At 37.8% G+C, this 18027-nt stretch overlaps 1 protein-coding gene across 5 annotated transcripts in view; it reads left to right on the forward strand.

The window, feature by feature from the left end:
- Window positions 1-15011, forward strand: part of LOC108967351 (dual oxidase) — a 49890-nt gene extending 34879 nt beyond the window's left edge. For all 5 annotated transcript variants that reach the window (XM_018930697.1, XM_018930696.1, XM_018930700.1 and 2 more), the window contains 11 exons: window positions 7105-7185; window positions 9084-9433; window positions 9501-9705; window positions 9767-10170; window positions 10227-10504; window positions 10855-12503; window positions 12562-12685; window positions 12755-13005; window positions 13068-13900; window positions 13967-14095; window positions 14336-15011. In XM_018930697.1, the coding sequence (XP_018786242.1) occupies window positions 7105-7185; window positions 9084-9433; window positions 9501-9705; window positions 9767-10170; window positions 10227-10504; window positions 10855-12503; window positions 12562-12685; window positions 12755-13005; window positions 13068-13900; window positions 13967-14095; window positions 14336-14464 (4433 nt within the window). In that variant the 3' untranslated portion in view covers window positions 14465-15011. The remainder of the gene's footprint in view (window positions 1-7104; window positions 7186-9083; window positions 9434-9500; window positions 9706-9766; window positions 10171-10226; window positions 10505-10854; window positions 12504-12561; window positions 12686-12754; window positions 13006-13067; window positions 13901-13966; window positions 14096-14335) is intronic.
- The last annotated feature ends 3016 nt before the right edge of the window (window positions 15012-18027 follow it).

The following is an 18027-nucleotide window of genomic DNA, read 5'->3' on the forward strand; positions in this document are numbered from 1 at the left end:
GTTCAGCGAATCGAGCAAGCAAGTAGCATAAATTAAATACACTAAGATATTTAAATAAGGATAGAAAATGTACGTATGTACATAATATTATATATTATGTATTTGTAAAATATTTGGATCACCCATTACTCTACATAAATAGCAAGCACGTGCACATACATACATACAWACGAATACACATATATGTATATGAGTTTCACCTGTGTGTTTGAAATCTATTTATGCGATTAATTAAAACGCGATAAGGCCCGCTAACAAATTGTTGCTGTCGCCGTCATCGTTCAAAGCAACAATAATAACAAAGATGACAACAGCGGCACCAACAGCAATGAGTGTAATTACGAAAACGGCTTCTCTATTTTCAAACAGCATAAATTAAGCAAATTTTGATTTCATTTGCCTTTTTCAATTAAACTCGCTACTGTTGTTGCTGCGCATTCTTATAATACGCCCGTGTTGTCTACGCTTACCCACTTGAATTCGAACAACTTGCTGTTTGATGGCCACATTGGACTGGCTGATTGAATTTTCGAGTCCCTTGAGTTGTACAAAATCCAATCGAAAATGAATTTACATTCGTGCCGATCGATATCTAGGCACTTCACTGGACATATATGCTCTCGAAATTCTTATTAAAGTYATAACAAGCGCATAATTATTCATATATACTATATGACCGACATATGCGTAATTATTTTTATTATCGCTCTACGAGTGCTGTCAAAGTAGGAGATATATTTATGTCATTATATCTTCGAATGTTTTACTTTTTTTAATTTCCCAAAATATTAGAACTTATTATCTTACGGTATGAAGTACGTCTTTATATAGTTAATAAATTAAACAAAAATTTATTTAAGACAACTAGTACCTCAATTATTTTAATATTTTTAGGACAATAGGCAGAGGTTTGAAGATCTTTTCTAAAACAAGACAAATACAATRAAACGAAATTGATCACTTCTTTAATGTATTTTTCATATCTTCACATTCTCKAAATATCATAGTAGTAGAGTTGGGAACCGATTAGAGTTGGTCATGAATGAAAGAATCCATCGTCAGGCTTTGTTGAAGAGTTAAGCCATTTGTTATCAGCAATACCCTTAACGGCTAACGATCAAAATTGTCACATAGGGAGTTGTGAATGTTCAGACAATATCAATCCCTCAGCTTTCTCACTAAACATTATGTTTAATAAAAATAAAAAAATAAATAGTGATGTATATACCATTTACAAATACTACTTTTGATAATTTTTACACCCGAAAGGCTGTGGAATGGAATATTCAGCTGTATTTATTGCCGTGTTTCGTTTTTTTTTTTTTTTTTTTTTTTTTTTTTTTTTTTTTTTTTTTTTTTTGTGAAGTTTTGACCAATAATAATACTGTAACGATGCCCCGCATCTTTGATCGCCAGAAATGGCTCCGCGCGACTTTTCCATATGTCCAAAAATAAAGAGAAACTTACAGGCCTTCGTTTTGCAAGATCAAAAGGCTAAAGGCTATCCCAAAACTCGAGTTGGAGAAGTGTTTCGACGACTGGATTAAGCGCTGGCATAAGCGCAAAATATCGAATTGGGACTATTTTGAAGACGAAAACATTACTGTAGACGAATGAATAAATATTTTTTGAAAACAAAACAAAAAAAAAATTAAAATTACCGTTATTTTTCTGAATAAGTACGGTAAGAGCTTTATGGTGCTTTTGGGTGAAAAATTATGTTTGCAAACTCTGATTGCAGATTCAGAGTTCAGATTATTTATAAAACCCTGAACTGGGTATGTTGACTTGCTTCGAAGTTTGAAAAACCCGGAAGAAAGCTTCAAAGATCATTTAAAGTATATGTATAAATGACCAGYGTGTCRMGTGTCGAGCAGACTTAGCCTTGACCGTGTCTCAGTTTATAAAATGTCGATCTAAAACTTTGCACACATTATTTTCTTCACTAGAACCTACTCATATGTCGAAACCGCCAATATCAGACCCCTATACCAAAAGTCTTTCATACAAACTTCATAATAAAATCAAGTCCTCGTGTAGAAAACTTTCATATTTGACGAAATTTGGCGATGAATATTATCCGAAGCAACGCTACAATATCTTTACAAGATAACTGAGCGAGTGAAGTATTCGGCTGCGTTGGAACTTTATTAATGGACACTTTTACAAGCTCCTCCACATAATCACTATGTTTTATCTGATACTTTAAAAGCCTAGAAACCTTTTGGTTTCATTCTTCATTTTCCTTTACAAATTCTTATAGTCACACATCTAACCTCACCTAATTTGAATAAATAATTCAACTAGTTTAAACTARAGAAAAATGTTCTTATGTTTCTTACATCTCTATTTTAAGCAAAGTAGAACGAAACACTAATATAGGGCATTTGCTCAACTTTTTTGGAACAGCTAAGTTGGCATACTTTAGCAGTAAAAACAACGAATACAAGGTCCACATATTCACTTTTGTGTTATATCGCATTCGAATAGGTTAGTGCATTTTTAAACTTAAAAATATTTACTGAATCTACTCTCTGCGTTCTTGAATTTGTTTCGGGGCTTCATAAATATTCCACGAAATTAATTTTTTTAACTAAATAGATTTCTCCCCTATTTACTAATTTCCATGAACACAAGTACATAAGTACAAAAATACATGTCAACCAGTTTTGGAGAGAATTKTTACTTATTAGTCTGGCATTTGACAAATTGTTTAATCTGTGTAGGCTTTAAGCTTACATAAATTCTCTGAATATTTTACATATTTGGCTTCAATTAATTGTTTTATTACATGCGTATATATATGCACAGATGTATGCACGTTGTTGAATAACTAAAAGCAAGGTCTATAAAATTATGTMGACAAATGATATGATTAATCGAAAKAATATTGTTCAATATAGTAGAATCGTGCATTTTTGTTTATATTTAATACATACAGCATACTTATACAAGGTGGGATATATTTAAAGTTGATAGCCGTACTTTAAATTAACTTAAAAACCACCTGCTTTAATGTGCGCAGAGGTCGAACCCTCTGACGAAAGCTGATGCCTATACCACTTATTTGTTCACTTTGTTATCTCATTCAGATACCCGTTGGTAAGATCATGAATGCTGTTTAGGAATATTTTTAGCAAAAGAGCTACATCGATCACGTAGGCAATTTTCAATAGGTCGTGCACCAGCAGAATCGAGAACAAGGGGGATAACCCACCTTCAGGACAATGGAAAACTGTGGATGTGTTTGAAGTTTATCACAATTATGTCTCCAGTCACGGGGTACCCAATTAGCTCCAGGAAGGTTTAGGAAGGTTGTACAATCTTAATTGATTTTATGGAGGAGTGCTATCTCTCATGGGCGCTGTACATATCTAATCCTTTTAAGTTCCCGGTACCAAAGGTTATCATACCTGCGAAGCTGATCAGGAAGCGTTCTGTGGATCGGTTGCATGGAAAATGTGGATCCTCCTCCTTATTGCTTATCCAGTTACCCACCACATTTCCCAAAAACCTCAAAAGGATAATTTACCATTTGCGAGAATGCRAGCACCTAGTGGTTTAGCGAACATTTCAATGAGATTGTTTAACTTGTCCGAGTATTGCTAATGCCCAGTCAATGCTATTCCTTCGKAAGCCGAATAGTTTGATTGGTGTTGTGAAATGACTTGTTGATACGTCGAAATACACGTACGTGGTAAACTGATTTCGAATGATTATTTCCTTACCAAAATACGCACATTTTACCTTTTACTTCATTTTCTGCGTAGTAATTTTTTCGGATCATTCGTTATTTTTGTATGCAATTTCTCGAGTTTAGAATTGTAACAAGCAAAAACAAAACAAAACTTATCTAACGAATTCAATCGGTTAGTAAATATGAAAGTCGTATATACTGGTGCACCCTGTAATAAGTTGGAAGCAATCAAACTATAGACACCGAAGCAATGCAGTTATTAAAAGTATTTTCCGACATGAAAAACTCAAATTCTTACTACCAGTTATTTAATTTCGAAAACAAACGCATGAATTACCTTCGTTGCGTAATTATTTAAAGTGCTAGCCAGTTCAGAATAAATAATACGAAGTCAAGAAACGTTAACCTAAGTTGTTCCGAAGCTATAATACCCTTCACAATACAAAATATTCCTTACAAAAACTTGATTCCGATCGGACAGCTTGTATGACAGTGATATGCTATAGTTATCCGATCCCCAAGCCTAACTCAAGCCAAATTTCCKGAAGATATCACGTCAAAYAAAAATTTTCAAAGCAAGCGYTTTATTATGATCTATCAATTTGTATRGAAGCCAATGAGTAGCTTCTTGYGGAGAAAAGTACGGATGAAATCGATATCTCAAAAACTGAGTGATTGGTTCGTGTATTTACAGACAGAAATCGATTCAACTCTTCGTGCTGATCATTTAAACTTTTACATACGTATTTCATAAGGGGCTCRGAAGTTTCCTTCTGGGTGTTCCAAACTTCGGGGMAAACTCAATATACCATGTTCAGGGTATGWAAAAGGAATTAATTGGGAACCAATAGTAGTMAATTTTAATTGTGGAATAACTAAACGTGGCATTGGACATATTTCAAGTATGTGTGTGTATACGCTAGTATGCCGCCATTAACACAGAAGCCGAATCATTAGTGACAGCAATTAACGATCTAATGGAAAAAGTTAAAAATTCAAAGCAAAACGCATCGACATAATTTATGTTCGTCAACTTATTAGTTTTTGCTAAATTGTGACCAAATACGATTTTCATGCACGAGCGCCAGGCACGAACGCTTCCACATACTTAGTTACATGAAAAACGCTTGCCAATGCCAGCAGAGCGCTCGCACTTCTGAGKAATTAATTATTTGCAGTTCCGAATGCATTGTCATTTAATTACATTTTGGAAAACATTTGTTTTCAGACAATAACATATGCCCTTACCAAATAATTGCTTATATCCATAAACATGAGTTGCCGAGAGTAGAGGTGTTAATTGAATTTGTATTTTGTTGCACGTTCATTTTAATAGTAAAAAGTTTTGCTTATTTTTTATTATATGGTAGATAGTGAAAAAAAAAAAAAAAACACAGTGAAGTGCATGTTTGTATATTGAGTTTGTGATTTTATTTAGAGGTATAGAATTTCCAAGACCGATAATTTTCTAACCAGGAGTCAAAGCGWTGATTGTCTTATTTCGAAAAACTCTAAAGAAAACTCTTATCTACAGATAAGACTAGCAAAAATATTGTCTTATAGGTGGGGTGTCATTGTGAAACAACCGAAGGAGCCATCCAGTAAGGTCTAGAAAAAATTAATGCCTCGTACGGGTATTACTATTTTTTATAGTTTTTTTGGGAGGGAAAGAAATAATTGATTAAAGCGAAATTATAGGGCCTATAAACATCATGCTCAAATTTTTTGGATACGACATCTTTGGGAAGCAATTTTTTGGATATATTCTGCCTTTGGGAAGCAATTGCCCGATGCATCTCGCATAAGCATTTGTCGGACGGCGGGCAGGATGCAGGTCGCAATTTCTATCGGAAACAAAAAATTCAAAGGTATTCATATTTTTAATAGTTACTTAAACTAAAAAAAATTCCAAAAAAGTGTAAAATTTTAGAAGTTTTTTTAAAATTACAAAAAAAGTGGTTTTTGACCAAAAAAATTTGACTTTATGTTGTTTAAAAATATGTTCAAATTTGACTTTTCTTAGCTTTTTTAGTTTAAATAGAAGATAATTTATTGCCAAAGATAATAAATAATTGGACCTTCAGTTTGTTTCTATCCCGCCCGCCAATTAAGAAAAATCGTAAAAATGGAAAACCGAGAAATCGCGCATCAAAKCTTTCGCTTTCTGCCTAATCGCTCATATATATGCTAGAAGCTCGGTCACTATTTTTCTTCTAGCTTCGAAAATATTTCGAATTCCCATTTATAACTTTGTTGACATATCCTTAGATTATTTTTAAAAAGATTTAAGCAAATAAAATCGACTTTTTGAAWGACAGAGGAAGAGTAAGAGCGCATTAGAAAGGGTATGCGAAATACTTTTGAAACATTAAAATAATAAAACGGGGCATTTTGTAGACTATATGTCTAGATATCTCAATGTTTGGTTTTTAATATAGACACTTAAAAACATCAGAATATTTTAAGATACTCTGGGTAACAAAAAATATTTTGTAGAACTGCTTTATTTGATTATGTTCATCTTTCGAAAATTTTTGATGTGAGTGTATTCCTTTTCTGTTATGAAACGGTATCCCCTTCAATAATATAGAGATAACACGATTCGTTACAAATCTGGTACTCACTGAATCAAACAGGGTAAAAACGTAAAATGGAGAGCACTTATTCTGATAAAATGCGACAACGTAGAAAGGGCTGCTTTAGATATTGAGGGAAGCGCCCTCTCAGTGTCCTGTTGATATTTTAGTTGTTGAATAGCWCTGAAAAATGATCGTAGTGATAGGCTGATAGATATATCTTTCGACTCTCTAATCTCTGCATTACAAGAGAGATTTTGATAGTAAACTTCACATTCTAGTTAGGCCATCCATTGTTACTATGGAAAAAACTACCACATATAACATTATATTTTTTACATTGTTCTTACTAGGTACGTACTAGGTTCTTCTCTTATTGCTGAAGTCCTCATCGATCCAATCTGACAAACGAAATYTGCTACAGACTTTAAGCCGACTTTGAGCTACTTCTTACTTTGCAAGGTTTTTCCTGACAAAAATTTAAGATTTTCCAAAACTTTCCTGGCTGGCCAGTGAGAACATCCGCCTAAAGTCAGTAATGTGTTTTCTAAGTTTTTATGTTTAAACTTATATTAAAATATACTCTATTCGTTGAAAGTTTCCGGAAGATATAAGCCTTCTTTTGCTTTAAGAATGAATTCACCTAAATTCTTATATGGTAAACTTCACATATTGTTTAGATAAAACACGACAAATGAAAAGTGTCAATAGTCTTAGTTGAATTCAGCAGTAAATCTAAAGATAATGTGTTAATATACTTGTRAATAATTTCTATATGCACATATAACAAGATGATATTAATATTTGTTCCAATTTTATCTTTTTTTACAGATAAAATGTACAGTTTAACAGAGAAGCAGCGCTACGATGGCTGGTACAATAATTTAGCGCATCCAGACTGGGGATCAGTTGGTGAGTACAATCGCAAACACAGTCAAGAAGATAAATATTTATGAGCCTATGAATGGGCATGTCTGCTTGTATGTAAGTAMGTAAACAACTGGTAGACGAGACACGTTTTGAATTTGCAATTCAGCAACTATTACGAAATATCTCAAAAGCAAAAGCTGCTCGTGACGTTGACCCGGTTTCCCTTTCTAGCGAAAAGATTGCACTTGTTATTCATAGCTATTTTTATAACATTTGTGCACAGCAAAGCCTTCTCTAAACTGCGCACAGCTGATCGATGCACCCTACGGTGATATCGTCATGGTGTACACGCACACACACACACTCCCACGCACATAAACACATTTGCATATTCGTGTGCAACGTGGCTCGTGTGTAGTGATCGACCGCTGATCGTGAGCGGAATGTATCTTACTACAATTTATACTGTTGTTTTAGAAAATATGTCGGTGTCTAATGGATTTTTAAATATCTTTAATGTGTTTGCCTTTGAAGGGCCCAATTGAATTTGCCGCTTTTATTCACTTCACTGTAGTTAATATAATATAAATAAATTATCATTAATTTATTCCACATTTTGAGTTACTATTTTTATGCCGCTAATAGTAACATAGYGCCAATAAGTCCCTCATGTTTGAAATGAGGCTCATTCAACTTTCATTAAGTATATTGTAGGGCAGGGATCTCTGAAAAATKTTTGCCATAAAAAGACGAAAATGCTACTGAAAACAAATCCCAATATGTAGAATATTATTTTTATGTCATTTGCTTAGACCAAATGAAAGCGAAGCAGKCGATAATACCCTAATTAACCACGACAGTCGGGTCTACGAAAATCGGAACGGACCCGGATTTTTATCCGGCCAAGGACTGTCAACTCGGCAGAATTCTGCCGTTACAACAACAACAACAACCCTAATTAATTAATTATTTCACGCTAATCAGGAGCCAGGTTGATATCTAAAGATAATGCTGCAAGCCAAGGGATTTCAGACGTGTCAACTTCAAGATGCGCAAAAGTGGGTAATGTTGAGCTCAGTTTGTATTAAAAATAAAATWAAATTCATTTTATACAGCAGAGTACCCTTGTACCAAGTTCGCATTCGCCAGCTTTACTAGAGTTGTACCACTTTCAAGTTCAATTTGTTTTCTGCTTCTTTACCATTTACCATAATGGTAAATATGTCGACCCTCTATCACCCCTCTATCCTCTATCACCCTCTATCAGCTCTAGTTTTGCACTTTGCCATTGTGACTTTTCGCAAGCAGATGTCTTTGTCAGCAGCATTTTTACTTCTACAACTTCTTTGAAAAAGCCAAACAACGAAATATGGTTAGTAATATACATAAATATATTGTGATCTTCTTCGTCGTACAACCAGAACGCGTTAGGAACCTAGCTYTGAGCGAGCATTTTTCTCATAAAACGTATTTATTATATATGGTTTAGGTACTGTGCAATCGCAGAGACCATAAAGCTGCAAAACTTAGTGTCTGGCTCGTTGTGGATTGGCGCGCCTTACTCATGGGCAGGTAGTCCTCATGCAAGCTGAGAGAACACTGTAGCTCTGTTAAATGGTGGAAGGTCTTCACTTTTTTCTTGACAGTCCCACATATTCCAGACTAAAGGCGAAGTTTGATTATTAGTCTTCTATGTAAATAGTCTTTTTCGTYGATTCGTCTAGCATGAGGTAAACTATTCATAATTCTCTAAGCTTACGTACATTAATGATCCGGTTACTGAATTTATCATTTGGATACGCATAATTGGGTTTTACCAAGACGGATTTAGACCCATGATCTCACATACTCTGCTGCTCTGCTCCATTGCYGTATATTCTCGTACAACTAATCGCTCTATTTCGGCTATTTAATCTTMCTCTTCCTCTTTGATATTTCAGATAGTCACTTGGTGCGAAAGGCACCGCCGTCATATTCGGACGGAGTTTACGCCATGGCTGGCTCAAATCGTCCGTCAACTCGTCGACTGAGTCGTTTATTCATGGGCGGCCGMGATGGCTTGGCATCCAAGCACAATCGCACCGCATTCTTGGCCTTCTTCGGGCAAGTAGTAGCGAATGAAATAGTGATGGCTTCAGAGTCGGGCTGCCCTATCGAGATGCATCGCATTGAGATTGAAAAATGCGATGCAATGTACGATCGTGAGTGTCGTGGAGATCGTTATATACCATTCCATCGTGCTGCATAYGATCGCGATACTGGGCAGAGTCCGAATGCACCGCGTGAACAGGTAATCATTATTCGAAATCTAACTTATTTTTACACTATCCCATCCAAAACTTGTTWACATTCCGCAGATAAATCAAATGACTGCTTGGATTGATGGCAGTTTCATTTACAGTACCTCAGAGGCGTGGCTTAACGCAATGCGGTCGTTTCACAACGGCACATTGCTCACGGAGAAGGGCGGAAAAATGCCCATTAAAAATACAATGCGAGTACCGCTCTTCAATAACCCAGCGCCGAATGTGATGAAGATGCTTAGCCCAGAGCGTCTATTTTGTAAGTTAGTTTTTTGACATAATTTTTGTTTGTAAATTAATTTTAATCTATTTTGCGCCAGTGCTTGGTGACCCGCGTACRAATCAAAATCCCGCTGTGCTTTCTTTCGCCATACTCTTTTTGCGTTGGCATAATACTCTCGCGCAACGCATCAAGCGCGCTCATTCCGACTGGAGTGATGAAGATATCTTTCAACGTGCGCGTCACATGGTTATCGCTAGTTTACAAAACGTTATTATGTATGAGTATCTGCCAGCCTTTTTGGGTTCCGAAGTAAAACCATACGATGGATACAAACAGGAAATTCATCCCGGYGTTGGACACATCTTTCAGGCGGCAGCATTTCGCTTCGGTCATACAATGATACCACCTGGCATCTATCGTCGCGACGCCAAGTGTAATTACAAAAAGACACCTATGGGTTATCCTGCGATACGATTGTGCTCTACTTGGTGGGACTCAAGCGTGAGTTCTCTGCAAACTATTTTAAATTATTTAATCTTTTGACTTTTAATCCGCAGGATTTCTTCACGGACACCACAGTCGAGGAGGTGCTACTGGGTATGTCTTCACAGATTGCAGAACGTGAAGACCCCGTATTGTGTACAGACGTCCGTGATAAACTTTTCGGACCGATGGAATTCACTAGACGTGATTTGGGTGCTTTGAATATTATGCGTGGTCGTGATAATGGTTTGCCTGATTACAATACAGCRCGTGAGGCTTTTGGGCTGCAGCGTCGTAATGATTGGAAGGAAATCAATCCRGAGTTGTTTGAGAAAAATCCCGAATTATTAAGGTAAGTAAACTTCACACCTTTGTAGACTGGTCACTATCTCTATGATATAAACTGGAGGACGGTTATYATTATGTTCAAAGCCCTACCGAGGTTCTCTCGCATTCTGAATCCGTTGGTATAGAGTAAGACAGCGTATCTCTCGGCACAGCACTGCCAAAAACTTCACCAGAATGCTCTCCATTCCAACTTCGATAGAAAGCCATGAACTCATTTTACCAGCCAATTCTTCATTTGTGGATTATTTGTGTAAATTTCGAATATTTCTCTCCAGAATGACATATCAACATTTTTATTTGTATATATTTTTGTTTAACCCGAGTCTGAAAAGCTTTTCATTTAATTAATTTCAGAATGCTGATTACAGCCTACGATGATCGTCTGGACAATGTGGATGTCTACGTTGGTGGTATGTTGGAATCATACGGTCAACCTGGCGAGTTCTTCACAGTCGTAATAAAGGAACAATTCGAGCGTTTGCGTGACGCCGATCGTTTTTGGTTTGAAAATGARCGGAGTGGTATTTTTACGCGCGAAGAAATCGAAGAATTACGACAGATAACCATGTGGGACATTATTGTCAACAGCACAGATATTAACGACTCCGATATACAACGCGATGTGTTTATGTGGCACGAAGGTGACCCTTGCCCACAGCCCATGCAACTGAACGCCTCCGAGCTGGAGCCCTGTCAATACCTCGAAGGATACGATTACTTTTCTGGTTCTGAGTTAATGTTCATTTATGCTTGTGTTTTTCTCGGATTTGTRCCGATACTGTGCGCAGGCGCTGGATACTGTGTGGTTAAATTGCAAAATAGCAAAAGACGAAAGTTGAAAATACGCCAAGAAGCCTTGCGTTCGRCACAAAATAAGGGTTCGGTGGACAAGATGTTGGCGCGTGAATGGCTGCATGCGAATCACAAACGTTTGGTGACGGTAAAGTTTGGTCCGGAGGCTGCTATTTACACAGTGGATAGGAAGGGTGAGAAATTGCGTAGTTTTAATTTGAAAAATGTGGAGGTAATCACAGTGGAGGAATCATCGACGAATCATATTAAGAAGAAGCCATACATATTGCTACGTGTGCCGAACGATCATGATTTGGTACTAGAGTTAGAATCTTATGGCGCGCGGCGTAAGTTCGTTAAGAAGCTGGAAGATTTTCTCTTTTTGCATAAAAAAGAAATGACGCTGGTGGAAGTGAATCGTGAGATTATGTTGGCGCGTGCTGAAACTCGTGAGAGACGACAGAAGCGTCTGGAGTATTTCTTCCGTGAAGCATATGCGCTAACATTTGGCTTACGGCCTGGAGAGCGCCGACGTCGTTCCGACGCCTCYACCGATGGCGAAGTAATGACAGTTATGCGTACYAGTCTCTCAAAAGCGGAGTTTGCGGCGGCATTAGGAATGAAACCTAATGATATGTTTGTGCGTAAAATGTTCAATATTGTCGATAAAGATCAAGATGGACGCATAAGCTTTCAGGAGTTTCTTGAGACTGTGGTGCTCTTCTCGCGTGGCAAGACGGACGATAAGCTGCGTATTATCTTCGATATGTGCGACAATGATCGGAAYGGTGTCATCGATAAAGGTGAATTGAGTGAAATGATGCGCTCGCTAGTGGAGATGGCGCGCACCACCAGTTTAGGGGATGATCAGGTGACCGAGTTGATTGATGGCATGTTCCAAGATGTTGGACTGGAACATAAAAATCATTTAACCTATCAGGACTTCAAATTAATGATGAAAGAATATAAGGGTGACTTTGTGGCTATCGGTTTGGATTGCAAAGGTGCTAAACAGAACTTCCTCGACACTTCAACTAATGTGGCGCGTATGACTTCCTTCAATATCGAGCCAATGCAGGAAAAGCCACGACATTGGATGCAAGAGAAATGGGACAGCTACATAACGTTCTTAGAAGAGAACCGTCAGAACATTTTTTATTTGTTTCTCTTTTACGTCATCACGATCGTGCTGTTTGTAGAGCGCTTCATACGTGAGTGAACAATGGTAGTTTAGTTTAAGTCTTGTTTAATTCTTGCAAATAATTACAGACTACTCATTCATGGCCGAGCATACGGATCTGCGACACATTATGGGTGTCGGCATTGCCATAACACGTGGCTCAGCAGCTTCGCTGTCCTTCTGCTACTCGTTACTACTACTCACAATGTCCAGGTATGGCCTCAGTAGCGGAAGTATCTTTTTCAAGTATTGTATTACCATACAACATAATTTTAATTTCAGAAACCTCATCACCAAACTGAAGGAGTTCCCCATACAACAGTATATTCCACTTGATGCACACATACAATTTCACAAAATCGCTGCTTGTACCGCGCTCTTCTTCTCKGTGCTGCATACCATCGGTCATATCGTTAATTTCTACCATGTCTCTACGCAATCTCACGAGAATTTACGGTGTCTTACACGGGAAGTGCACTTTGCCTCCGACTATAARCCGGATATTACATTTTGGCTTTTCCAGACGGTTACCGGTAAGTTTTATAAATTCTTCTCAACATTTTTCAAAAATAAATTTGAATACTTCCTTCCCAAGGCACTACTGGCATACTGCTCTTCATTGTCATGTGCATAATCTTCGTTTTTGCGCACCCGACGGTACGCAAAAAGGCCTACAAGTTCTTCTGGAATACACATCAACTTTACGTGGGTCTTTATTTATTGTCCCTGATACACGGTTTGGCGCGTATCACTGGACCACCACGTTTTTGGATGTTCTTCTTAGGTCCAGGCATTATTTACACGCTCGATAAAATCGTTTCACTGCGCACCAAATACATGGCACTGGATGTTATCGAAACGGATCTGCTACCTTCCGATGTTATCAAAATCAAGTTCTATCGACCACCTAATCTAAAATATCTGTCCGGACAGTGGGTKCGTTTGTCGTGTACTGCTTTTCGACCACATGAAATGCACAGCTTCACGTTAACCTCAGCGCCGCATGAGAATTTCCTCAGTTGTCACATTAAAGCACAAGGTCCATGGACGTGGAAACTGCGCAATTACTTTGACCCTTGTAATTACAATCCAGAAGATCAACCTAAAATACGCATTGAAGGTCCGTTCGGCGGTGGCAATCAGGACTGGTATAAGTTCGAGGTAGCGGTAATGGTGGGTGGTGGCATAGGTGTAACACCCTATGCCTCAATGCTTAACGATTTGGTGTTCGGTACAAGCACGAACCGGTACTCAGGTGTGGCATGCAAGAAGGTATATTTCCTTTGGATTTGTCCCTCKCACAAGCATTTCGAATGGTTCATCGATGTACTCCGCGATGTGGAGAAGAAGGATGTCACAAATGTGTTAGAAATACATATTTTCATTACGCAATTTTTCCACAAATTCGATCTGAGGACCACYATGTTGGTGAGTTGCAGAATCTTATGCAAAATTTAAGCAATTGGTTACAATAATTGCCTCCTTCTCTTGCAGTACATTTGTGAGAATCACTTCCAGCGCCTATCGAAGACCTCAATATTTACGGGCYTAAAGGCGGTGAATCATTTTGGACGACCTGATATGTCAAGCTTTTTAAAATTCGTACAGAAGAAACATTCMTATGTAAGTAAATAGTCGATAAACTGGTTAATCAAGATCATTTATTGGGAAAGTTCTTATAAAGTATGAAGCACCTTATGTGTTATGTATGGTTAGTTAAAGAAAACTTTAATAATGGTGTATGTTTCAAGGGTTGTTTTCTCATCTGTCAGTTAAGTTCTGGTTAACTTAACCAAACTTTCTTCTTCCAGAAAAAAGCATTCTTTACMTTAGAACTTAATCACATTATTTTCCCGACAACAGGTTTCGAAAATTGGCGTTTTTTCATGCGGACCGCGACCGCTCACGAAGAGCATAATGTCTGCTTGTGACGAAGTGAACAAAACGCGAAAGCTCCCATACTTTATACATCATTTCGAGAATTTCGGTTAATGGTGACGGGATTTTGCAATGGTTTCTGGTGGGCCACATCAATGTATTTACTGTAAATCATTCAAAGCAAGGACAACAACATTAATGCCACCAAAAACTAYAATCTTCTGAGATCTACTCATCATTTTTACTGTTTAAGTAAATTTTTAATTTAACTCATTGCCCTGTGAACAAAAAATAYGTGCGAAAAATGAGTTAAACAAACACTAAATTATATATAATTTAAAAATTGTTAGTCAAATTAGCGCGCTTCTACAATATTTCCATCTGTGTGGAAATTGTCTGTCACTTACRGATTTGTCTGGAGAAATGAAGAATTGTCGTTGAGTGGAATGCTTGTATATGTATATGTAAYTTTACCACATAATTTGTATATACTCGTAAGTATTGATACTACTACTACATACCACTACTGCTACTTCTACATACTGCTCTATGATATGCGATAACTGTACTATTATATTACGACATTTTCTTTCAACTGAAGTTTATTTATTGAATCTTATTTGTTATCATTTTGTAAAAAAATAAATTAAATCTTATGTAATTATTTATTATATGAATTCAATAAGTTTGTATGAGATAAACAAAAACAAATGTGTAAATTATTGTTGTTTTATTATGGATATCAGGCATTAGCGTAAATCGAATTTTGTAGTCCGAGAGAAGGTCTAATAGATCAAGGAGGTAAATATATATATATGATCTAAGACCGGAAGTYGTGAGCTGCTTGACCCATGTGTAAAAGAATTATTTCTGGGCACTCCCAACTGAATGGCAATCAGAAAACTTTCCTCCACGGACTGCCGGTTCAGCTATTCAAACACAGCGGAGAACAACTGATAATTAGCATTCATCAGATTCTTTATAGAATATGGCCAACGATTGGAATTTAAGTGTGCTCTGCCCAATCCAAAAAAAGGAAGACCCCACAATCTGCGCCAACTACAGTGGGATAAGCCTCCTCAACATCACGTATAAGGTTCTATCGAGCGTAACAAACTGATTGGAATTTATCAATGTGGCTTTAGACCTTGCAAATCAGCAACCGACCAGATATTCACCATGCGAAAATCCTTGGAAAAGACAAGTGAAAGGAGAATCTACACACACCACCTCTTCGTCGACTTCAAAGCTGCTTTTGACAGCACGAAATGGAGCTATCTTTGTGCCGCTATGTGTGAATTTAGTAACGCCGCAACACTAATACGGCTGTGTAAACTRACGTTGAGCAAGAACAAAAGCTCCTTCAGGATCGGGAAGGACCTCTCCGAGCCGTTCGATACCAAACGAGCTTTCAGACAAGGCGACTCTTTCGAGTGACTTCTTCAACCTGCTGCTGGAGAAAATAATTCGAGTTACAGAACTTAATCGAGCAGGTACAATCTTTTATAAGTGTGTACAGCTGCTGGCGTATGCCGATGATATTGTTATCATCAACCTCAACGCCCGCGCCGTTGGTTCTGCTTTCTCCAGACTGGACAAGGAAGCAACACAAATGGGTCTGGCAGTGAGCGAGAGCAAGACGAAATATCCTCTATCATCAAACAAACAGAAGTCGCACTCGCTACTCGGCACCCACGTCACTGTTGACAGTCATAACTTTGAAGTTGTAGATAGCTTCGTATACTTGGGAACCAGTGTAAACACAACCAACAATGTCAGGCTAGAAATCCAACGCAGGATAACTCTTACCAATAGGTGCTAAAGTCCTTTCTCGACGAACAAAAACCAACCTCTATAAGTCACTTATTATATCCGATGACAACATCTGATGAGTTGACGTTACGAGTTTTCAAGGGAAACATTCTACGAAAGATTTATTGCTCTTTGCGCATTGGCCACGGCGATTATCACATACGATGGAACGATGAGCTGTACGAGATATACGACGACATTGACATAGTTCAGCGAATTAAAAGACAGCGGCTAGGCTAGCTGGGTCATGTCGTCCGAAAGGACGAAAACACCCCACTCTTAAAGTTTTCGACACAGTACCCGCCAGGGGAAGCAGAGGAAAAGAAAGACCTTCAATCCGTTGGAAAGACCAGATGGAGAAGGACCTGGCCTCRCTTGGAATATCCAATTGGCTCCACGTTGCGAAAAGGAGAAACGACTGGCGCGGTGTTGTTAACTCGGCTATAACCGCGTAAGCGGTGTCTACGCCAGTAAAGAAGAATAAAAATGATCAGAATGACATAAGTTGAAAGACGAATTACTGTCTGTCTATCTACCAATCTGTGCGATACTTAATAGATCAAGAAACACCGCCCACCTTTAAATGATACCCCATATATATTTGACCTGTTTCGATTATATTTGCTGTGTGAGGTGTCTATCACTGTTAAAATGRGCGTATTAAATTGCTAGCCACTTCCACTTTCCATATAATAAACTTTTAAATTCGATCTGATTATTTCACTTCAAATAATGCCCTCAAGGWATTTCATGGGTAAATCTGTGTGGGAGAATATTTTTGTGCTAATGGCAGCCCTTGTGTTTACTCATAACAATATATCTTTGTGTMTAAACTAGATAAAATTAGGCGAAAGTTTGACTTAGTTCCAATATAACTATTAAGGGAATTTTCGAACATCCGGCCGACTTCTTCTTCTTCTTAATTGACGTAGACACCGCTTACGCGATTATAGCCGAATTAACAACAGCAAGGCTTGTTGTTCCTTTTCATTGGTATGAGTTTTTACGTGGCGGGTCCCAAACCAAACGCACAACCCTGCAGAGGGGATGTTTCACCTTCTCACTTTAGCTCGCCTTCAAACGGATGTTCTTAGGCTACCCAGAGTGTACTTGGTCAAAGACCGGAAGTCGTGAGCTGCTTGAGTCATATGTAAAATAATCGTTTCTGGCCACTCCCAGAGAACTTTCCTCATTTGCGTGAACTTCTACACATGACTCCAACCTCCGGCTGACTTTACTGTATATTATACTCTGTAKCAACATTCTGCAAGCGAATCCCACGAAATATATGTATATCTAACTGAGCAGCATAACAAGTGACGCACATAGAGCGCGACAGACTGGCAGTGACATCTGTCAAATATTAAAATTCACACCTTCTTAAGKACAAAGTTGTAGAAGCAGTTGTGCATTCAATTTAGCCATATCCGCTTTGCTGTCCATCTGTCAAATCGACCTTAAATTTTCTCCAAAATAAGCTGCCATACAAACAGAATGATCGTAATCGAGTGCTTATATGGAAAATTTTTCAATAAACGAGATATCTTCACGAAATTTGGCATGGGTTATACGTAATATACAGCTGCCATACAATTTATATTTGCTAAGGGTATTGCAGCTTCTGTGCAACCGAAGTTAAAGTTTTTTCCTGTTTAATATAAAGTCCCCGCCTTTGATCTAAGTAAGAGTATAAAAATACTGCCGAGGTGACAGTTCTTGGCCGGATATAAATTCAAGTTCCTTCCCTTTTACATGGAAAGGACGTTTTCTCGAATAAGGTAACATTTTATAGCAATAACACAAAATAGTTAATGCGCATGCTCCTAAAATGTCACGTCACAAAATCCATAGTAGTTGACCAGCAA

Source organism: Bactrocera latifrons, unplaced genomic scaffold (assembly GCF_001853355.1).
Source record: "Bactrocera latifrons isolate USDA-ARS-PBARC rearing strain unplaced genomic scaffold, ASM185335v1 scaffold_183, whole genome shotgun sequence".
Classification (NCBI taxonomy): Eukaryota; Metazoa; Arthropoda; class Insecta; order Diptera; family Tephritidae; genus Bactrocera; species Bactrocera latifrons.